Source organism: Perissodus microlepis, chromosome 20 (genome assembly GCF_051167445.1).
Source record: "Perissodus microlepis isolate ML-2025 ecotype Zambia chromosome 20, ASM5116744v1, whole genome shotgun sequence".
NCBI lineage: Eukaryota > Metazoa > Chordata > Actinopteri > Cichliformes > Cichlidae > Perissodus > Perissodus microlepis.
Window position 1 is genome coordinate 14,194,078 of NC_140480.1, and position 24,645 is coordinate 14,218,722.

The 24,645-nt window shown below is 39.7% G+C and overlaps 1 protein-coding gene across 1 annotated transcript; it reads left to right on the forward strand.

The window, feature by feature from the left end:
• Positions 1 to 664: 664 nt before the first annotated feature.
• LOC146364264 (uncharacterized) lies at positions 665 to 2,126 on the forward strand. Its single transcript, XM_084916769.1, has 3 exons — positions 665 to 1,321; positions 1,458 to 1,762; positions 1,913 to 2,126. The coding sequence occupies exons 1-3, from the start codon at positions 1,049 to 1,051 to the stop codon at positions 2,124 to 2,126; spliced, it is 792 nt and encodes a 263-aa protein (XP_084772895.1). The 5' UTR covers positions 665 to 1,048.
• Positions 2,127 to 24,645: the final 22,519 nt, after the last annotated feature.

The window sequence follows — 24,645 nt, forward strand, 5'->3', positions numbered from 1 at the left end:
GACAAATAAGTGTTGATATGTTGATATGAATAACTGGACACAGATTGAGGCTTCAGTTATGTAAACAGATGACAGAAACAATCTCATTTGTTGAGGAAAAGCAACAAAAGGCAGAACCAGTTTCACACATTTTCACATTGACATATTGCATTTACTGCGATTACAGTTTTTCTCAAATGCTAAAACACAAAAGCCAACCCTCTAAACCAAATGACCAGTTGTCTAAACACATTTACTAAATCTAGCCATCATTTACCAATATCATAAACACATGTCACATGAAGACATAATTCACAGAACACAATCCTCCGTTGTCATAAATTTAAACACATCTTTCCTTGCTAAAACACAAGTTGCAAAAGAACTCTTCTCATATTCCCAAATGAAAGCTCATGTGATGCAACATGCTTGCCACAGTCAGCAATATTTGAACACAATGAACACACCTGGCGTCATTCAGTACACACAACGACTCAAAATTGAAGACACCTGTTGCTAATGCTGTGACCACATGTATAAAAGCAAGTTCAGAGTGCACAGTATGCTGAAGATTCCAAACAAACACAATGGATGAAGGCAGAGTCAGGGGAAGAGGAATTCGATGCAGAGGAGTCAGAAGAGCTGGCTCTGGAAGAAGAGGAGCAGGCCAACGAGGAAGAGGAGTTCAAATGAGAGGAGGAAGAGGAGCAGGCCAACGAGGAAGAGGAGGAGGCCAACATGGGAGAGGAGAAGGTCCAGGAGGGAGAGCAAGACAACCTCGCACCATCATTACGGACGAGATGCGAGCAACAGTCATTGACCATGTCATTGTCCATGGCATGACAATGGCTGAAGCAGGACTAAGAGTCCGTCCAAACCTGAGTAGGTTCACCGTGGCCACCATTATCAGGGCATTCAGACAACACAACAGGTATTGTACTCGATTGCTTTCTTTGTCACAATACAGTTTTACAAACCTGTGAAAGTAGTCTATTGGTTTCAAATCAGTTGTGACTGTATTGTAACACATGTCAATTGACAACACGTTTCTTTCTTTAGAGTTGAAAGAATGCCACATAGAGGTGGGAGGGTTGCCATATTTACAGCGGCACAAGAAACCCTCATTGTGGATATGGTTCGTGGGAACAACCTCATCAGACTCCGGGAGATCAGAGACAAAGTCATTGCCGATAATGTCAACTTTGAGAGCATTGACGATGTCAGCTTGGCCACAATAGACCGAGTTCTCCGGCGCAAGAAGACGCGGATGAAACAGGTCTATAGGGTTCCCTTTGAGCGCAACTCTGCGCGACACAAAGACCTACGTTACGAGTATGTGCAAGTAAGTATACATCCATGTTCACAGTACAGTTAGTGGATATACTGTGTTGCTCAGTGGCCTACATTACTTCTGGACAATACTGTGCTACCTGATTGACTGTTGTTCTGAACACCTGTGCACTTTCACATTTTCACAGAGGATATTACAGTTGGACGCGATGGCCAGACCTCATGAGTACCTCTTCCTGGATGAGGCTGGCTTCAACCTGCAGAAACGAAGGCAAAGAGGCCGTAACATCATTGGCCAAAGAGCCATCACTGAGGTCCCTGGCCAACGGGGGGGTAATATTACCCTTTGTGCGGCCATGGGTTCGGAGGGGCTTGTCCACCGGCATGCTGTCCTTGGGTCTTACAACACCCAATGTCTCCTCGCCTTCCTAGAGGGGCTAAAAGACATCCTCCTGGACCGCCAACAACACCATCCTGGGCCCACACATCACATGTATGTGATCATTTGGGACGATGTCCGCTTCCACAGAACAAACCAAATCAGAGAGTGGTTCACCACCAACAGTGATCACTTTTTAAACGTCTGTCTGCCACCCTACTCCCCTTTCCTGAACCCTATAGAGGAGTTCTTCTCATCGTGGAGATGGAAGGTTTATGACAGACAACCATACACAAGAGAGAACCTCCTAAGGGCAATGGAGCTGGCCTGTGTTGACATCCCAGCGGAGGCCTTCCAAGGATGGATTCGCCATTCCAGGGCGTTTTTCCCGCGGTGCCTGGCAAGAGACAATATAACCTGCGATGTGGATGAGGTGATGTGGCCCGATGCAGCTCAGCGACATGATGCCGCACAGTGATTGTGGTGTGTGTGGTGTGAATAACGTAAATAAAAAAACTTCACACCCTGATCATGTTTTCAAGAGTACTGTTGTGTGCAATAGATTCTGTTTTTGCATTGAGTTGTGTTACAGTAGTGTACGTACATGCAGGATTTTCTATAGATTTATACTCTTCATCTGAAACTCACAAATCTAAATGCCTAATGCTCTGCAGAGATCTATGACGATCCGTTACTGTATAGTTTCTAAAAATATGCATTGGCAGTTATGAAACAAAGGACCTTCTCACAAATTGAGCATTGTGTTTTCAATTGTTTTGCTGTAGTGTGTAATGATGTGTATAGTGTTTACATTTTTGAAAGCTTCGAGCTGCTCTTTTGGTGTGACAGTTTGAGTTTTGCAGTGGGAAGATGTGGTTGTGTTTATGTAGCTTTAGAAAAGGGTGTTGTGTTTAGACATTGGGGAACATGGTGGAAACGTTTGTGAAATGTGTTTTAGCATTTGAGAAAAACTGTAAGATGCATAGTTGCTGCCTTGATTGCTTTGGTGACAGTGCATATAAAATTGTCGGGTTGGACCCAGGGGTTCACCTCTTGGGTTTTGTTAAATGCTACAAAGAATATGTGCCACAAACAAACAAGTCTCTTGGTTTCAGTTACTGAGTTACAAAGTTTAGCTTAGATACAAAGTTTTAGTTCTTAAAAAGAAAGATTGTGTGGCGTAAGAGTGGATAATGTGCATGAAAGAAAGATGTTGTCTGTTCAGCAGATGTGATTCTTAAGTCTGCTGGTTGGACACATAATCTGGGTTTCCAGTTCCAACTGATACTCCTTTGTTGAATGCAGGTATCAAATATAGAGAATAAACACCACAGATAATGATGGTTACCCCCCTGCTTGCTTAGCCCCTACTGGGAAGAATCAATGTCCTAAATGGTGTTTAACACAATAATGACAACAGGATGTAAATGAATAATAAGGAATAAAATGTTTTCATGTTCATCTTATGCACTCGTCTCATTTCAGCTGAGTGCGAGTCGTAATAGTGTTATTTACAGCCACACTAACATCTCATTTCTTTCTCTCTTTTCTGTCTTTCCACAGAGCTGAAGAAAGAAGTCCTCACACACAAACGTGGCTGTGTGTGGGGTGGTGCTGACAGAGAGAGATGAAGTGTAGTAACATTAATGGAGTTGGCGAGAACACGCTATGTCGCCATACGAGCAGTAAAAGCTTCCAAACATTGAACGTAATGAGAGCGGTAAAGACAGAAAGCATCATAGTCAGAGCTTTTCACTCAAGCCTGCTGACTTGACCACGGTTTCTGGTTAAATTAAAAATGATTGCAATCTTACTACATAACAAACCTCATGTGGGACAGAGAGACAGTGGTTAGCGCTGTCACTTCACACCAAGAAGGTTTGTGGTTCGAAGCCCAACTGGGGCCTTTCCTGTGTTCGTTTTGCATGTTCTCCTTGTGTGCACGGGTTTCATCTGAGTACTCGGGCTTCCTCCCACAGACCACAGTCCAAAGACATGTTAGGTGGACAGTTTATTCTAAACTGGTGGTGGATAAAGAGCTTTAAGTGTTTAGAAGAAGGTGCTGTATGCACGTGTGGTTAAAATGGTAGTTTAAAGCACTTTGAGTTATTAGTAAGACTGGAAAAGTCCTAAGTTCATTATGAACCAAAACTTTAGGCTCTGGTGTGACATTTGAGTGCTTTTTACAGCCTAATTCATTTCACAAATGTGGCACTTCATTTATTAAAAGAAGAATGTTGCATGTGGATGATATCCAAGCAACAATTGTTTTGCATAAAAAAGGGGAAACCCTACTTAGCTTCTCTAGAAACAAAATGGTATCAGAGTTTTCAGTCTATAAAAACTTATTTTGTCTCATCCCGACAACTGGTACATTTTGGGGACTGTATTTGAATGTTCTTCTTTTAGATGTTTGATTTCTTAAAACTGAGGAAACTATACTTGGCTGTAAAAATCTAATGTCTAACTAGAAACTTCCTCTGGATGGCATTACCTTGGCCTCCTGTAACACTCTGAGGAATCTTGGAGTAATTTCTGATCGGAATATGTCCCTCAAGATGGATATTAAATAAGTAGGACTGATTTCTTGCAATATCTCTAAAATGAGAAACATCCTGTCTTAGTGTGACGCTGAAAAACTCTTTCATGCACTTATTCCTTCTAGGCTGGACTATTGCACTTCATTACTGTTACAATGCCCTAAAAGGGACTGTACTGGAACTAAAAAAAGTATCACCCCAATAGAGTACTTTGGTCGCAGACACTGCTGGCCTACTTGTGGATCCTAGCATAGATAAAAGTAGAATGGGAGGCAGATCCTTCAGCTTTCAGGCCCCAGCTCCCTTTCACACACATGTAATCTGTCTAGCCTCTACTGATTTCCATACCTCCTTTTTCAAGAATACCTCCACCTGCTCCCTACTCTACATAGATTACAATGTCGTCTTGGAACATCATAGTCCACAGAGACTACTGCCTGACCTCATCTGTCAGCCTGTCCATCACCACAGCAAACAAGAAGGGGGGTCAGAGCAGATCTCTGATCCAATCCCACCTTGAAGCAGTCAGTCACTCAGACTGCACACCTCATACATGCTGTCTTTATACATGTCTTGCACCATGCTAACATGCTCCTCTGCTACTCCTGATTTATATAATACTGCAGTTCTTCTTGGCACCATATCAGTTCTGATCACATATAAATATAAATGCTCAAAGGATCCTAAATGACAATAATCCATAACCCATAAATGCAGGAGTAGCTTCAGCGCTAAAATAGTACACTTCTGCATTTTTGCTCATGCATCTAAGCTATGTGTATGTGGTGTGTGTTGGTATTATACAGTAACCACAAAGCACATCTGCTAAGCTGTAACAGATACTGGTGACTGCTGAAATCGGCTGCCCACACAATCCAGGGCTCTGCAGAAGGGATCATCTGTTGGGCTGTGATCTCCTTTTCCCACTTTGTCTAGAACCCAGTTTATGGTAAAATAACTGTACACAGGTATTTTACTCTACATTTGGTTTGTCTTTGATTCCCCTTTCTTTTCTAATTCTGTTTTTATTTTTATTTGTTTTCCATCATTTGTCTTCAGGCTGTGAGAAACGATTGCATAAATAAACGTGCATCCAAGCGTGCGTTTATATGACAGACGCAGCACAGATCAGCAGATGGAGACAGAAAAGCTGAGAAATCGAATGATGAAAGCATCTTTTGTTCTCTGCTGAATTAACTATCCACAGTTTCCTTCTTCTCTGCTGTGGCTTCTTTTTCTCTGCGGTGGATGCCAACAGAGGAATTAGGCAGTACAGTATTGTTCATAGGCTCACACAAGCACACAAACTTTATCCTGCTGTACGGGACTGAATAGAAACCATAGAGAAACAAAGGCAGGAAAAAGTTTCGCTGACAAGAACTGCAATCACCATCTTCTCCACACGATGCAAATGGAAACCAGATGCTGAACGTATATTGTATAATAATGGAAGGATCTCTGTATGAAAAAGGAGGAAAAAAATGTGTTGCCATCATGGCAGCATTTCAGGATGTAATTTACGGCTTCTTTCTTTTTAATTACTGGAATTGCTGGGTTTCTGTGCTGTTGCAACTGAGCCCATACTGTGTTTAGAACAAGGAGGTGATAGCTTTCTAATCAGTCTCAGTCAGCACTTTGATTTAAGTTACATTTTTATGTTTGTTGTTTCGTGCAGTGATTTAGTTCAAGATCCAAATCCAACAAGACAAAAACATTTAATGAAACTACAAAGTTGTTGACAACTGTTCTTAAGGATGTAAATTTTGCTTTATTGGCTGCTTTAGAGAGATGAATGTTCATAGAGGTGGTGAAGCTAAATGCAGTCAATGCCACTTTTTATGCATTATGGTTTTTTTCTTTATTGCAAATATGTGAATGCATTGTAATGTGGCTAAAAAACTGAAACTTTGCCCGACCCTTTCCGTTGCCACTAATATGGATGCTTCCGAGTGTCTTGCCTGTTTCTGTCTTTAGCTACCAATATCAACAATGAGCAACAGCCAATGCTTGCTAACGCTAGCATTTTAAACCCCAGCTAAGTACTTGGCTTTACACAGCTTCTTGAATCCATCACAACCCCCCTCCAAAAATAGAACAACATTAAGGATTACATTAACAAGCAAGGAAGCTAACTTTATCTAGCTATCTGCTATCTGCTACACTGGGAGTCAAGCATAGCTAGTACAAAAGGCAGACGTGTTGTGTTCTGTGTGTTCTTTTTAATAGCTGTGTTTGCAAAAAGACTCATGGTCCTATAGATGTCTATGGGAAAATGATTTAGTAAACAGTTTCTTAATGAGTTTAATCTCAGTCCCTTTTTAAAATTTTTGAATAAAACATTAAGTCCATTTTGGAAGTTTTGATCATTTTAAATGTCAGAATAGAGGATTGTCGAGGATGTGTTTATTGATGACTTGTTATTGACAAGTTTTATCCTTGTTACATCTGATTTAAAAAGACCACATTATGATGGTAAGTGCTTATCTCAGGGCTTCATAGTAGGACAAAACATGTCGAGATTGTTCTCAAGGAATTTGTCTGCATTAGTAGGTTAGCCAAAATTAGCCAGAAGAAAGCCAGTTTTCACTGACTAAGCCAGAATGACCAAATAAAAATATGATCAAGCTCATATTCAACATAAGGTGAGAATTTGATTCATAGAGGTATTGTTTGGTTTTGTGGATGAAATATGAGATGGCGCTGTTTGTTTTTCTGACTAATCTTAGCTAATACTAGCTTTCCTGCTATTGCAAGCTATTTTACAGGCCCAATGCTGCAAGTCAATGAACACATCCAATTCTTTCAAACTTCCGGAGATGATCTAGTAAATTAGCTATCCAATTTGGAAGTACTTCATTAAATTAAACCATCATAGCAAAGTTAAAGCTATCTAATTAACCACACATTATTTTCTTAGGTTATATGATGAACTTATATCAAAGTGGACCGTTCCAACATTTTCTCCCACATTTGAGCTAAAATCAACTGACTGTAGCGCAAGTGTTTTATTTTTTTGATGTTTTTTTCTTTGTGTCTAGCATGCAGATAACTGAAGAACATTTGTAACACAAGTGATGACATAATTGTACTTGTAAGTACTGAATGTAGAGCAGTAACACGTTACTGCATTACTGAAAAAATGTAATGTGATTACTCCCAATACTGGCACATCACCTATAAACTTCCCATCATCATTCAGCCACCTTCAGACCTTTTAACTGCAGGGTGGAAATGTTTGACCAACTGAATCAAATTCAGTCTATGAAAATCAACCTGGGAGGCCATGTGCTGTAAACCCACGAAGTCATCTATTAACCCGAAGAACAGACGAGTGAGCAAATTCTGTTTGGGATTTATAGGGCACGGCGATATTGGCGACACACTCAGTGAGAACTGGACCTTCACATGCACAGACACACACACAGACACACACACACACACACACACACACATACACACACACACACGCACACACACACACACACAGATTGTCGTATTGCTACAAATCCAAGCTATACTGCTTTGTTTTCACACAATGAGCTTGTTTGTTGTAAGCATTTGGGTTTGATAATATTAGTAATGTTGTGTACAGTGTGTAGGTGTGTAAGTACAGTATGCAGCCAAATAAGAACACCACACTGAAGCTAATTGTGGTGCCAATAAATATTTTGCTGGCATGGTTCCACCACTTTCTTCCTCCTTTTCTTGGGGCACATTTATGCATAACGTTACTCTGAGCACATGTGAGCTGCAAAGTACATAGTATATAAAACTAACCGCTATTTTGTTTAGCGTGCTTCAAAGTTTTACAGTAAAGCCTGAAGTCTCCAGCTGTAATAAAATCTTTGATAACAGAATCAAAGCCGCAAACTTCGTGTGCAAACTGTTCCTCGGTGTCTCTGGATGTTTACTGTGTCATTCATCTTAATCTGCTCTGCAACAGTTACGCTGTGTTTAAAAGGGATCTCATACTAAGCCAAATTGTCCTCAGCTGCATGCTGTGTACACAATAGTACATGCCCCATTGTCTCAGTAAACAATGTTTATCTTTCTGTTAGAGACAAATAGAAATGTATTTGAAACACTGAATGAAGTACATAAGAACATAGGGGAACATAGAAATATAGAACTGTTCAATTCAGTTTTAATTATATAGCACCAAATCACAACAATAGTTGCCTCAAATTTATTGTAAAAACCCTTCAGTAATACAGAGAGTGCCCCATCAATCAGATGACCTATTTATGAGCAAACAATTAGTGACAGCGGGAAGGAAAAATTCCCTTTTAACAGGAGGAAACCTCTGGCAGATACTGGAGGGGCAGCCACCTGCCACCTGCCACAACCAGGCAGGTTGTGGCAGGTGGAGCGGGAGAGAAGAAGAACACAGGACCAAAGCCACACCGTGGAAGGGATTAATAATAACTAATGATTAAAAGCAGAGTGATAAACAAACAGAGTGAAAGAAGGTGAGTGAAGAAGAGATGCTAAGTGCATCATGGGGGGTTCGCAGAAGCTTAGGCCCCTTACAGTTTAAATAAGGGAGGATTCAGGGTCGCCTCATCCAGGTCTGATTATATGGTTAATAAAAAAGGAAAGTTTTAAGCCTAATCTTAAAAGTAGAGAGGGTGTCCGTCTCCCAAATCCACACTGAGAAGTGATTCAACAGATTCACCAGAATTAGAGCCCTTCCTGTAAACATTCGTGCCACTTCGTGGTTGCCCTGATGTCCTGCAGTGGAAATATGGCTGCACATATCCACAATTATGAGGCCAAATATGATGTCTGTTATATTTTCTTGTAAACCTCGAAATAATCACATAGTTTGAGGATTTTGAAACAGTATACACTTGGCACTAATTCTATGTCAGCAGTCAGTGTTAAGAATCATTTGTGGCATTAACCAACCTAATTCTTTGTACAAAAGCTTATATTTCCTTCTACTGAAGCAGGATTCGAATGATACTCATGCCTGGGCCCAATATGGATACATTTTCAGAAGGCAATGTAAACAAAAGGGACTTTGTCTGTGTCAAATCCATGGTTAGACTAAAGCTTTGTACCAAAGTCCTTCTTGGCAGCTGTCTCATTATCACCTCAGGGGTCGACCTAAGTTAACAGGTTTTAATGATCATTGTAATGAAAGTACCTCATCTATAGAACCACCAGTCATATTGGAGAGAATTGCCCAAATTAGGTTATAAAATTGACATTTTTTTAGTGTGCACAGATCCAGATAACATTCTTAGGTGCCAGTCTAAAAAAAATAACAATAATTTCAGTCATTTTTTTTTCCTCTGTAGGTTCCTACTGTGTGGGTCATGGAGCCAAGCAGTGTGTATAATATTCCCCAATTCTCCACTAGGCAATTTCTGCAGGAACCTATACTTCTACCACCTTTTTTGTCATTGCCTTAGAAGAGCTCTGATGCAAACAGATGCCAGAAAGGAGTGCTGCTAATGTTCCAGTGCACTGACCTCTTAGTGAGACAGCTCCCTCACCTAACACCACATTATTTCCAGTGGTTCCTGTTTCCTGCTGTGAGAGACAAGACAACATCTGGATTCTCCCAAAAAATGTGTGAAAATCATGTAACGAGACAACGAGATCAAAGATAGGAGTGTTTTGATTACTCTGGAGTAATCTCTTCTCCTTGACCAAAGAGTGATAAGGCTCTGTCCTTCAGAGATATACTTCACCCAGTGGTCTGTATCTCGGTGGTAAAGCAAAACAATAAGCCCAAACAGACCTCAACTTTGCAGGACTACAACAGGAAGATGCAGTCTAAGCACATTCTCCTCTCAGTCACACCATCATCATTTAGACATCAAAGCTTGCTCAGGTTTTGTACAGTTTTGTTCACGCAGCTTGAGTGCAAGCTGTCATTAAAGCTAAAAGAAACAATCAAATACTTCCCAAAAATATCTGCTTATCTGCATTTTTCTTGTTTCTCAAAATTGCTAAGCCGATATTATCATTTGTAATGAAAAAATGTCTGTGAAATTCAAAACATATGCAAAATAGACATATCATCATTAGTGGTCTCTGACTTTGGACCCACTGTATGTATCCAAAATTCAGAGAGGCCAACAATAATAGCTCAATTATCCCCGAGGAGAACTGTTTCCACAAACTTGAACACAGGAAATGTTTCCAAATCCGGTAGAGTATGTGAGCTTTTGGGAGGTCTTTTGCCAGTAGAGCAGTTTGATTGAAAGAGTGAGCATGGCTTTTGTTTTTTCACAAAGCAATTCATTCATCATTCATCTGCTTCATTTTATGTTATTACTTTAGTTATCTCTTTAATTTTACATTTTCATGTCTCACATTAATTTTTATTCCCGTCATGTGCTATGAGTCAGTATATGACCAGTGGAAGGAAGCACTTGTGTGTGCTCGAATGCACTGACTTGCAGGTATGTGCACAGTAGTTATTCTGCTGTGGTGAATGTGAGTGGGCACGTCTATTCGCCTGTTGTTGTTTTTGAGTTTAGTTATAGAGCAGCTAACATCTACGTTACAATTTATAGTAAAACTTTTGCTCTGCACATATTTGAATAACTTCTGTTGCACTGACTGTTTTGAACACTGATTGATATATTGATCAATAGATTAAATCTTTGATCAATATAATAATTGCCAAAAAATGAGCTAAAGATGGCATTTTTGCAATGAGATAGAAGGCTTTGAAGCAAACAAAAGTTTTCTTTGTGAATGCATCTATGATGAATAGACTAATCTTTTCATGTGAACAAATGAGAAACTCCATATAGATTTGAATGACTTGTTTTGATTACCAGTGGCTACATTAAAGTGATAGCCACACACTCAAAAAAGTATTTATGCACAAAATGCTGACTTTAAGTAATTTGACTAGATATTTGTTAAAGTGTGCATGTAAATTTCCATGTAAGTACAATGTTAACCATTACATTTACATTACACATAACAAGTAAATACAGGGCCAGTATTAATGATACAGATACTTTTGATCTATAAAGGGAGGCTTATGCAGAGAGCAGCGTGTCATGATTTATGAGATGAATTGTTATTCATTTGCAAATTTTATTGACCAATAAATCACGGTGATTTTACCTTCCACGATAATTAGTTAATACATCAAAAGCACAGCTTTCTGAGCGTGTTTTGAAACTGTGTTTCTTGGAGACCTGGAATGTAAATGTGTTTGTCTTTAAAGCACATTTGTGTCAGTGCTATAGGCTATAAATAAACTAGTCGTAACAGTCAAAACAAAAAGGTTCAGACATATTTCATAGTGGGGTTTTCAAAAAAACAACAATCACAAAACAAGTTATTAAACACAATTCATTAAGCTACATACTGAACTTGGAGGACAGGAATCAAATATCGATCCTATTGGCTCGTATCGATCTGAAACCAATGTCAGTGTTGGCATCGATGATATCGATATTTGGATTGCTCCGTTCACCTCTACTGATCACACTCACAAAGTGTCCCAGTAGCATCTCTCCACTCAGTCTTGCTTAAAATAAGCATTATTTCTATGTTTAATGGAAAACCCGTCAAGCTCCATGAAGCAGATGAGGATTGCAGAGAAAATTATTCCAAGATTTCAAAATAAAACTCTGTGTTTCTGAAACAACGCTGTGAAGCGGTGCCACATGAAGGACAGAACAAACTCACATCAGATGAGATGCAATATCCCAGACATCCACCACAAGTACTTGTGGAGCAAAACCATAGTGGTCAACTTCACAACTGCATCAGTGTTTGACCTAAAAGAAAAGAAAAAAGAGGCCAATGCAAAAGGCATTGTGGGAAAAGGCAAAGTAAAGTAATAAAGTAAAAGACAGCTTTTTAAAGACAAACTTCTCACAGCGACTTTCTGGGGCAACCAGTGAGGTTGGTTAAAATTAGCTGGGACAAGTAGGGTTGTGGGGTGCAAACTGATGAAAGATCACACACATTCGCGTGATGGGAAATTTCCTGTAGCACATTAAATATGATTAATATGGCCACTGTGTATGTTGGCAGCCTATGATGTGGAAATGTGAAAGTGTGTTCTTTGTTTCTTCAGTAATTGGCTCTATCTGTCCTCAAATGGCACGAGTACTGCTCTGTTCCTGGCTGAATTACAGTGTCGCTAACCTGGTGGAAACACAGCTGAGCCTGCCAGTCACAAACACACACTCACACAAACACATACTGTAGCCACCATATAGTAAATGCATAAATGTATAAACTAGCCACCATACAGTCCACAGAGATACAACCACCGATTGCTTGGGAAACATGTATTCCCCAAATAGTTGGCAGTAGTTCCTGGAAGCTGCTAGTTCTTCCTTGTTCAAATTGGTTGCAGAGAAAACAGAAAACAGTTCATGTTTAAAGTTTGTGTTGCACCTCAGCAAGTTTTACTTTGAAGGCAAATGGTTTCCATTTCTGGTTTCTGTCATAGTTTTGCTAAAGTTCGGAGAATAGCTAGACAGTGTTGTTGTAGACATGTCACTAAACACGTCATTATACATACTACATAAGGAGGTTTTTTGCCAGCTGGTAGAGAATCACACATACCTTATGTCCCTAGCAACAGGTGGTTGCCAAGAGGTTTCCAAGATATTACTGACTGGTCAGTAGGTCTGTGTGAGTCGTGACTTATTGATTTCACCCCACACTGTCATCCAAAACAGCTGCCAAGTTAATCTCACACGGTTAGTCTGTTGGATTATTTACATTGCTTATAAAACACTGCATATTTTACTAGAGAAGTTGTTGGAATGTGCTAAACTATACAATTTGTTAACATGTTTTAACACATATTGACACTAATGTAGTCACCGAATTGCATAAAACACTCCGTTTTGATATGCATTCATTTTTTATCAGTCATATGTAATTTAAGATAATACAGAAATGGGTTTCTTCACGTCTCAGTACATATCCACAGATTATCTGCTTCACAGAAACACTCTTGATGACAGTAACATGATTTCAGCAGCCATATGGTGTTGTTGAGTCTGTGCAGCTTACAAGTTCACACCTAGTAAGAGAAAGGAATCTTGGGCTTCAAGTTAAAAACAACATACACTGAAATCCCTCGGCTCATCATTTTGCCAGATTTAGCCAGTGATTAGTCTAGGCCGAAGCTGCTTTGAGATTCTTTAATTTTATTTCTTAATATGTGCATATACCAAATGTTCTGCCAACTTATTTATACTACAGCAAGTCTCTGAATAGAACTGAGTGTATTTACATTGCATTTTGCAAATGGTACTCAATGTACCTGGGTAGAATCTGTGGTCTGGCAATCTTTCCCTTTCAGGAACACAGCCAGTGCAAACAGTACACTGTAAAATGTGATAAGTTAGCTTTGCTTTTTAAAAAAGTATGTAAACTTGTTTAAAAAATAAAGAAGAATAAATGAAAAAAAAATGTTATATTAAAAATAATGAATAATTTTCAGCTTAGATTGGCCAAGTCATTGGATCTCATCCTTACCAAACAGCAGTTACCTTACTCTGGGCTTCATCATCAAAGAAGAGAGCTTTGCTTTGTCACTTACCAAGTAAAGTTCAGGCCTTCGTTATTCTCTGTCTTCAAAGATATTTAATTTGTAAATAACAGAGAAAAGAGTGATGAGCATTTAACAACTCGTGTACCCTATGAGTGCTCCAAGATCTTGACGGAAGAGCTGAAGAACTTGTTGGGCTGCTTTGCAGAAATAGCTGCAGTTGCAGACCAACCCCTTATTAGCACCTGAAAATAGATAAATGAATGTGAACGTTCACAAAGTACTAAACAGGATTATTTTCATCTCACCATTTAAATGTTTAAAGAAGTATTTGAGTAATGTCACAGATTCCTAACAGGATGATATACACATGGGTGGAGTGAAGGACAGGAAATGAGAAAATAACTTTATCTTCCTTAGTAATCGTGGTAGTGTTCATTTACCTGTCACAGTCCCTGTGTGTGTGTGTGTGTGTGTGTATTTGAGTGTAAGGGCTTGAATATACTTCTGTATCTGTATATTTAGATTACTACTGTATGTGTATGCTTAGCCAGCCCGTGGTTGCTAATGGGACTGAGACAGAATGTGAGATCCCAATAATGACCTCCATTATTGTAATTTCAAATAGTTCTCCTACATTTTAGGGCAAATAACTACCAATAAACACCTCAATTATGGGGCGCAGCCAACCGCAAGAGTTTTCTTACAGATCTGTCTTTGGTTGCTTACGTTCAAGAAACACACTGTGGAAGAAAGCGTTCAAATGTTGAATGTTAACTAAGTTCAGGCATGAAATGGTTCCGTTTTTATCATTTAAATGTTCTTTAACTAATTATATGTTTTTGTATAAATATGTCATAAAAAAGGAGGACCTTTGTTTTTTAGGTTTTTTTGCACCATGAAAAGATGAAAAGTTTCACAAGATGTCAGCCTGCCTGAAATCTGTTCTCATTCACTAATTTTTTTTTTCAGTTATTATTAGATTACAGATACTGTTGCAATTTTGTTGAATCTTTGAGAAAACTATTAAGTGGATGAACTTTTAGATTCAGCATCTGGCCATTTAAAAAAGATAGTAGTAGTTGTTATGCAGTGTAGTAATTATAGGATAGTTTTGTACAGTCTGTAGCTTAAACTATTTCATGGTAAAATTAATAAGTAAATAAACCAGGTACTTAAAATTCACATAATCATTACATGACTGAGTAGCATCATACCTAAAATAAAGGTTTTGTGACCTCTGCTGTAGCCAGGGTAGTGCACTGTGACCAGTGGAACCTCCCCCAGAAAGCCACTTTCTGAAATCCTGTGCTGTTGATGCTGATTTGATAATAATAAAATGTTGGCATGTGTTGGGATCAGTGTGACTCATTCTTCATTTGTTGTTTTTGCCCCAGGAGGTTTCACGCGTTTCCCACAAATAAGAACTACTCACCTGTAAAAGTGTGTTCTGCTTTGGCAGCAATTGCACTACCCTGGTACTAGTTACTGAATTAAAACAACAACTAAATATTCAGTCAGGCTTGAGACAGTGGCAGCGCTCGCTGTGTATTTTTCTCAGTCTACAGAGACGAATCCTTGCTTTCATGTTAAGACATGAAAATCATCAAAAGTGGTTTTTACAATGTTTTCACAAAGAGAGAAAGAGACAGCATCAGTGATGTAAGACAGTCCACATTAAACTGCTCAATTAGCCTCATGCTGCTGCCCACAGGCAATATTTGGAGCCAAAACATTACATTGCATAGCAGCAAACGATTTAGCAGAGTTTCCATTTGTTTTATTTCTTGGATCCCCACTGATTGCAGGATAAAGAGTTCTGCTGCTCAGTTCTTGAGTCACATACTGTGCATTTTCATCTTTTGCAACTTCAAGTGCTGGCATATCTGAAGTCTCAGTGAAAACATACTTTTCCTGTTGTTCATGTTAACATTTCCTTATCTTCACTAGGTCAGTAGAGTAAAGTCAGATGCGATTAAGGTTAATGTGCTTCCTTCTTTTTACACAAGTGAAAGTGTGTCTGTATACATTATTGCAAACTGCCTACTGAGAGCTCTCTCGCCCACAACAGCTCCCTCTCTTTGTCGCGAAAACACACAAACATGCAAAGTAAACTTCCCAAGGTGTTCTGTGAAAGACGCTTGTGTTCTCACTTAACTTTCCACCACACTTGGGTTCAGTGAACACAAGCCAGCACTCATGGAAACAAGTACGACAGGAACTTGAGGGGAAAAGCTACCCAAAAACCCTGAGTTTGTTGTACTTTATTGACCCCCGTGGGGCAATTATCTTCTCTGATTAACTCCCCCTCCAAAAGGATATCAGAGGTCAGGTACAGAAGAGCTTCTGTGGTGGAATTTAAATCTCTCCTGATTAAATTTTATGATCAACTTCTTATACTACATTTCTTCACACTGACTCCCCGTAAAGACGTCATGGAACAGTCAAAATAACATTGGTGACATGCTTTGGTGTATAGTGTTGCAAGTGTATGGGAACTACACAGGAGGGATTTTGAAGTGTTACGTCAAGTTGGGCTCTAGAGGTTTTCTTTTAGGAAAGGCCAGTCAGCAGCACCATAAGAATTCACATTTCAACCATATGAGTTCTTCAATGTAGGTGAACCCACAAATGTTACTATAGAATGGTCCATTGGTGCTTTATGGCAGCAGTGGGTGATGTTCTGGGTTATGGCGTTAGCGTGATCGGATTGTCATTCCCAACTCATTATTTTTTAACTTCAAGGGTTGCCAGTATGCAATGTTTTTAAACCTAAACCACAATCATTTCCCAATCCTTAAATGTCTAACCCTCACCAGCAAGTAAAACTGAAAGTAATAAACAGGTGAAAATGAAACTAAACATGTGGGGAAAAAACTTGATGATGGGCTCTGCCAGGGCTGCCCTTTGTCACCGATTCTGTTCATAATTTTTATGGACAGAATTTCTAGGTGTAGCCAAGTGGTGGAAGGCTTTCACTTGGGTGGTCTCAGAATCTCATCTCTGCTTTTCGCGGATGATGTGGCTCTGTTGGCTTCAACGGGTGATGGCCTCCAGCTCGCACTGGAACAGTTCGCAGCCGAGTGTGAAGCAGTGGGAATGGGAATCAGCACCTCCAAATCTGAGGCCATGATCCTCAGCCGGAAACTTCTCAAGGTGGAGGGCCCACTCAGGGACAAGTTCTTGCCCAAGTGGAGGAGTTTAAGTATCTCGGGGTCTTGTTCACGAGTGATGGGAAAAGGGAGCGGGAGACCGACAGACGGATTAGTGCCACGGCTGCAGTGATGCGGACGCTGTACCGGTCTGTTGTGTGAAGCAGAGCTCTTTGACGGTTGATCTACGTCCCTACCCTCACCTATGGTCACGAGCTGTGAGTAGTGGTAGTGGTCATGGACCTTGTGGGCTTCAGTACAGTGTTTTGTACAATGTTTTGATACAGTGAGTGAATTTGGTAGCAATATAGATAAACAATGTCACCAGTGTGTGTAATAAAGAAATAAGGTGCAGTTATTGTGACCCACCATTGGGTACAAGTTTTTGGTACAAGTTCTTGTACCGGGGGGTTCTTGGTACAAGAAGGGCTGTACTCAGATATTGTTTTTAAGATGCTGTCTTCTTTCGGTGAGCAATCGAGGCTTATTTGTTAGCAATCAACAATGTGGGAGAAAGAAGAAAATAAACTTTTACTTTACATGCAGCCAGAATCTTCGCATTGCCTTTATCTCATCTTTATGATGATTTCATAGCATTTATAAAATAAGACACACATGGTCCCCACCCCCATGCATGATAAAGCTCATATTTTTCACTGTGGATTACCACCAAAGCTCCAAACCTATTATTCAGAACAGCCCTACACTAAACCAGAACCACAAAATAGAGGGGCAGGCAGAAAAGACTTTCTTCTCCACTGTATGCAAAGTTTTAATGAATTTACAGTTATTCAAATGATCTCAGTCTAAAAAATCACTTTTTGGGTCCATGATGTGGAACCATTGCATAGCTTACCCAGCTTTGCCTAGCTGGTAATCCGGCTCTAAGAAACAGCCCTGTTCCCTGTCCTTGGATGGCATTCAAGTCCTGTCTTTGAATCACCCCTTACGTCACACACCCAACTTAAAACCGATCTAACAACAAAGTTGGTTTGCACAAATCGCAGGGAAAATGGCAAATTATGACGAATCATTCCCGTTCCTAAACCACGCAAATAATTGCTTGCAGGTAAATGATTAAAATCATCATTATTAAACAAAGTTTGAAAACGTGACCTGACTGTGTTGCCTTACGGCAGTTAGTTTGTGTTAGAACATGCTGGATGAGAAGCATCTAAGGGTTTATTTGCAAGGCCTCCCGCTTTGTGTGTGTGTGCTTCTGCATATTTGGGCATTATTTGCAAACACTTATTTTTGTGTTTCATCTGCGTTTGCGTGCACTGATGAATCCAGTGTGTATGCGCACTGTGTATGTGTTTGGCTCAAAAGCCTCCTGCCAGCTGCACGTGTGTGTGTGTGTGTGTGACTTTCCATAGCACATCTTTCCATCTGCACAACAGCAGACGCAGCACTAGCAAACAGCTTTTTTCCCCCTCCACCCCTCGCTGTGAATTCCTTACATTCACAAGACCTGAGGGCAAATGGGAGTGAGAGCACAAGTGTGTTGTGTTTCCCCTGCTCTCCCTTTTTTCTTTTTTTTACAACACTCCCCTGAGCCTGGTGTGTGAGCGTGTGTGTCGGCCTCTAATTCATGGCTTCTTTTCTCAAAGTGCTGGTAGAGTGAGTGTAAATAAGTATAATGTAGCTGCAGAGTTTCTATGCAGCCATAAATAACGTGTGATAAAAGGTGACAAGGGTGGGAGGGCGGCGAATGGATTGCTTTTTATATGGCTCCCAAGTGTGGAAATAAGCCACACTGCACATATACACAGGCACAGCACATAATCTTGACATATACATGATTACATAAGACAGAGATTGTGTGTGTCAAGCCAAGGGGGGGGGGGGTCACGGCTCCAATTGTGACTTTTAGCTGTTTGACACACTGCAGGTATGAGCTGTCAAACTTTAATATCGTGTTTTTTAGTAACCCTGTGAGGTCTAAATCACCTACCATGTTGTAGGTAAAAATGTGTGTTGTTTGGGAATGCTCATTTAAGTCACTGTTTTTGTTCCCAAGACTTTTTCTTTTTCTTAAAAAAAAAAAAAAAAAAAACACAGAGAAATTACACTAAATTTAATTCAGCTTTACAGGGAGTGCAGAATTATTAGGCAAGTTGTATTTTTGAGGAATAATTTTATTATTGAACAACAACCATGTTCTCAATGAACCCACAAAACTCATTAATATCAAAGTTGAATGTTTTTGGAAGTAGTTTTTAGTTTGTTTTTAGTTTTAGCTATTTTAGGGGGATATCTGTGTGTGCAGGTGACTATTACTGTGCATAATTATTAGGCAACTTAACAAAAAACAAATATATACCCATTTCAGTGATTTATTTTTACATATGAAACAAACATAACATCTCCACATTCACAAATATACATTTCTGACATTCAAAAACAAAACAAAAACAAATCAGCGACCAATATAGCCACCTTTCTTTGCAAGGACACTCAAAAGCCTGCCATCCATGGATTCTGTCAGTGTTTTGATCTGTTCACCATCAACATTGCGTGCAGCAGCAACCACAGCTTCCCAGACACTGTTCAGAGAGGTGTACTGTTTTCCCTCCTTGTAAATCTCACATTTGATGATGGACCACAGGTTCTCAATGGGGTTCAGATCAGGTGAACAAGGAGGCCATGTCATTAGTTTTTCTTCTTTTATACCCTTTCTTGCCAGCCACGCTGTGGAGTACTTGGACGCGTGTGATGGAGCATTGTCCTGCATGAAAATCATGTTTTTCTTGAAGGATGCAGACTTCTTCCTGTACCACTGCTTGAAGAAGGTGTCTTCCAGAAACTGGCAGTAGGACTGGGAGTTGAGCTTGACTCCATCCTCAACCCGAAAAGGCCCCACAAGCTCATCTTTGATGATACCAGCCCAAACCAGTACTCCACCACCACCTTGCTGGCATCTGAGTCGGATTGGAGCTCTCTGCCCTTTACCAATCCAGCCACGGGCCCATCCATCTGGCCCATCAAGACTCACTCTCATTTCATCCGTCCATAAAACCTTAGAAAAATCAGTCTTGAGATATTTCTTGGCCCAGTCTTGACATTTCAGCTTGTGTGTCTTGTTCAGTGGTGGTCGTCTTTCAGCCTTTCTTACCTTGGCCATGTCTCTGAGTATTGCACACCTTGTGCTTTTGGGCACTCCAGTGATGTCGCAGCTCTGAAATATGGCCAAACTGGTGGCAAGTGGCATCTTGGCAGCTGCACGCTTGACTTTTCTCAGTTCATGGGCAGTTATTTTGCGCCTTGGTTTTTCCACACGCTTCTTGCGACCCTGTTGACTATTTTGAATGAAACGCTTGATTGTTCGATGATCACGCTTCAGAAGCTTTGCAATTTTGAGACTGCTGCATCCCTCTGCAAGATATCTCACTATTTTTGACTTTTCTGAGCCTGTCAAGTCCTTCTTTTGACCCATTTTGCCAAAGGAAAGGACGTTGCCTAATAATTATGCACACCTGATATAGGGTGTTGATGTCATTAGACCACACCCCTTCTCATTACAGAGATGCACATCACCTAATATGCTTAATTGGTAGTAGGCTTTCGAGCCTATACAGCTTGGAGTAAGACAACATGCATGAAGAGGATGATGTGGACAAAATACTCATTTGCCTAATAATTCTGCACTCCCTGTATTGATGTAATGCCTTGTCACCTCACGGTGTGACATATTGTAAGGTAAAGACCCAGCAATAATAAAGAGAAATCCCAAACAGATTAAGTTAACAGATTCAATGTTTTCTCTGTAGCACCTAGCATTACAATGTCATTTTTCTTTCATTGTTATTTCTTTCTTATAGCTCAGTCACACCAGAGTAAAGTAAGATAGCAACTTCTTTGCGACTTGAAAAACCAGTGGCTGCATTCAATTTGTTTCTCTTCTGTGACTGATTGTAAGCAGTTTTAGCAGCCGACTGTCAAAAGTGACCGCCCAGTTGCATGACAAACCTCAAATTACAAGGTGAATGCAACAGTTCAGTGGTGAAAAGCAACCTGTTTTTACACTTGACTCAGACTGACTATAATCACTCTCAGACAGACTGGAGAGTGTTTGCAAACAACCACACTGCAAAAACTTACCAAAACTTACCAAAAAAATCTTACCAAGTATATTTGTCTTATTTGTTGTCAAAGTAATTGTCGTGCATCTTGAAACTGGAGAATTTTCACTTATTCCACTGGCAGATTTTTCACTTATTTCAAGCAAAAATATCTTGTATTAAGTGAAAAAAAAATTGCCAATGGAACAAGTGAAAATTCTCCAGTTTCAAGATGCACTGTCTAAAAACAAGTCCCTATATCTTACTGAAATGTTACTCTTTAGCTGATTGTGTCTTATTTTGAGCATGACAAGATTATTTTAAGAACAAATAAGACAAATACTAGATTAATAATTAGATACGTAGGATTTTGAGTTTTGCAGTGCACAATCTAATCTCTAAATGCAGACAGATTGTGATCACGTCTCTATTTGTGGAGAAATGTATGTTTTATAACAAGGAGGTTGTAGCTGGAATCATGAGAATTTCTGTTTAACTGCCGACTTGACCCAACAGACTTACAAACTGATAGCAGACTGACTCTCTCTTATTGCCATTTTAACACTATCTTGTTGCTCAGTATCAATAATGCAATAATAGTGGACATGCCATGGTCTTCAGCCACTGTCTTCACTTGATTGCAGCATTCACATTCAAACAAGCACACTGGTGTCCTGGTAATCACAAGCTAAACAAACACACTTCCATTAATTAGTAAATCTAACTTTTCAAATCATGTCCAGTGACTTTGTCCTTATAGTTCTTGCATTAAAACTGGGGTGGATGTAAGCCTACTGCTAAAGCTCTGGTGGATGCTAAGGATTTGAACAGGACTTTAGCCCACTAAGCTAATTAAATAATATGCAGTTGCCTGTGTACTTCTCTTTTATGAAACTCACGCTCTTTCCTGTTAATGAATGGGTATATGACCATTTTATGCTATAATGTGTTGTTTCATGAGTTCAGTTCGTGTATTTGTATTGTTACCCTGGCATGTTAACGTTTGTGGGTAATTATAAACATCTTTTTAAAAAGGGAGGGGGGGCAAGAGCAAAGAAACAAATATTTGACATTAATCAGCAGCAAGCAAATGCTTTTGTTTCTCTTCCTTGTTCTTTCCTGGCTGTCAAGACCTCATTATTTTCACTATATTTAAAAAAAAAAAAGTTGCTCCATAGTCATTTGCCTAACGAGTGAAATATTTCTGGTTTGAAACTGGGAAGAGAAACGCACATATGTCAAGTTACCTGCTGTGGCTAAAAAACAAACAATAAACAGGAAGTTATGTATTTATTTCCTCCATCTCCTTCTTTATCTGTCAGATATGTAGTCAAATCAGTGTTTCCCAAAATAATAATTTAATAAGAGCCTCAACTTTACACAAGAGATAAAAGACGAAAGAAAGAAAAAAGTAAAACTGCTGGACTCAATGTTGGAAAGGGAAAAATGAACATTTTGACTTTTCCTCAGTGCTTTTCCTGGGAATTGATAGTTACTATCAGATGTGGCCATTAATGACTTCAGCATGGTCTAAACAAATTACTTCCTATGAAATAGCATCTGAACACCTCTAAAGACGAGCACAGCCTCCTGTCCTAGCGCCAAGATGTGATGACTGTAGGTACAATAGGGCAGATGTTTGGAGAGTCTTCCCTCAAACGGATTCAAGGAAGGAGTTGAGTGAAAAATACAAAATAACAGCCTGACAGTGAAACTCATATCACCCCCTGCCTCCACCCCCACCCCACATGGCAAGTTGCTGCATGAAGTGTTAAAATAAACTTAATGGATGCAGTCTGTCAGTTCCGAATGTTGGAACGACCGGAGGGGGTCTGCTGTACTGGTGCATTAACAAAAATGACATTTTGAAAATACTAGAATCATTGAATCCAGAGAAAACATTCAGTATGGTTAATGTTTATTTTTGTGGCTTTGACTAAAATACACAAAAAGTGTCTCTCTCTTTTTTGGAAATCCAAATTTAAAGGCTTTTAATGACCTCTGGCAAGCAGCTCCAGGCTACAGCTCACATCTTACCTCAGATTCGTTTTCGTGCGTCATTGGTTTAATTAGGCTTTTCAATCAATGGCCCTCAGGCCAAACTCTGCTTTCCAAAACATTCTTATTTGCTCCTCCAAAGGGTTTATGAGAGCGATAAGGCTTTCCCTTTTGGTCTCTGTATAACATTTTTAAATTACATTGTGGAATGACATCACTTAACTTAATCTAATTACACAAAGACACAAAGAAATCACTCTTGGGACTATGAGAACCGGCACGGATACCAAATAAAAAATAATAATATTTTTTCCTTGAATGTAAAGAACGAAACGGTATTTGTTTCTTAGGAGTTCAAAGTTACAGTAGAGGTAATGCTTCCATCTGCAGCTACTTATATTTGATGGCATGTGCATTTCTCGTGCATAAACAAAATTTGGAGACAGGGAGTTTGACAGCAAGACCATGAGCAGAGCAGACAGTAGATATGACATGACATGATATGGTACGAATCAGATACAACATGAAGGAAGGTGGCTTTCTAGACCGTTTGCAGATGTGCAGCAACTGTGGACAGACTAAAGCTGCTTAAATAGCACACCTCAAATAAGATAACCAATTGGACTTGCAGAAAGGTATCAGCTGAGCCCGTCAACTGATGTGGGTTGCATTGATATTAGTTGATCTTGCTGGTATCTGGTCTTTAAGTGATGACGTGATAAATTCTGATTCTGGGTCCAACCTACTCTGCGTTTAATAAGGCTGCTGTGTTTTTAACCTTTTTTAATGCTTTGTCTCTTGTTCTATTTAATCTAAAAACAGTCCGTGATCACTGTTGGCCTTATTACCGCTATCCATTTTAAAGCTCAGTTTTTAAACTCTTATGATTTAACTACAGCCCAGCCCATGCAGCAGATTATCTCAGTTGTTCTCCTGGCTGAAGTTTGGTCCGCTTACAGCATCTCCCATGCGACTGCATTTGTCTCTAACCGTCACGTTAACTTTTATCGAGTAGAAAAAAGTTAGGATTCATCCTCCAGTTTCACTGTTTATATTATGCTAACATAGCTGTGTCGCTAGCGATCACGTAGCACATCGTTATATACCAGCTAGCCAAACTTCAGTAACCCTACGAACATGACTGCTGTTTACTTTCCTGTCTTCATTTATGTCGGATATTTCAGAAATCTCTCAGTCAGAACATGGTATATTATATTTAGATGGAAACTACTGAGCTAACTTCCTGCTAACTTCTATCTCCGTTAAATTTCATGAATTCTGTTTTAATGGATGCCTGGATGTTAAACTTAATTGTTAAACCTGGTAGAGCAGCCACACTGATCATTTTATTAAAGATGAAAGGATTTGGACAGTTTTTTAACTCTCAGTGATGCCGCAGTGATCGTTTGACTTATGGACCTGCAGCTGAGTTTGGGCCCAGACACGGCTAATGACGTCAGACTTAAAGATCGGATTGTAGCCTGATGTGTTGGATTGCCAGAACAAACTCTACGCTTGTTTTATGTTCTTACAGGTATACAAGAACACGACCCCCTCCAACATGAAACCTTTATTAACATTCCTGAAAATGTTTGAATATGCAACAGATTTTTCTCATCTCAGTTTTTGGTCACGTTAAGGTTTCTTGATGAATGATGTAAAAAGGGCAGCTCCAACTGAACTACTCAACTGTCTGCAATGTTGAGGAAACATTATGGTCACGATGATTATAAAAACATCTGTGTATTATTGG

What these genes read in the sequence shown, in the direction of transcription:
- LOC146364264 (XM_084916769.1), top strand. Translation starts at nt 1,049, where the DNA reads ATGCCACATAGAGGTGGGAGGGTTGCCATATTTACAGCGGCACAAGAA. An exon ending in TACGTTACGAGTATGTGCAA is followed by an intron (nt 1,322 to 1,457) that starts GTAAGTATACAT and finishes ACATTTTCACAG; the next exon opens with AGGATATTACAGTTGGACGC. An exon ending in CCTGGGCCCACACATCACAT is followed by an intron (nt 1,763 to 1,912) that starts GTATGTGATCAT and finishes CTCATCGTGGAG; the next exon opens with ATGGAAGGTTTATGACAGAC.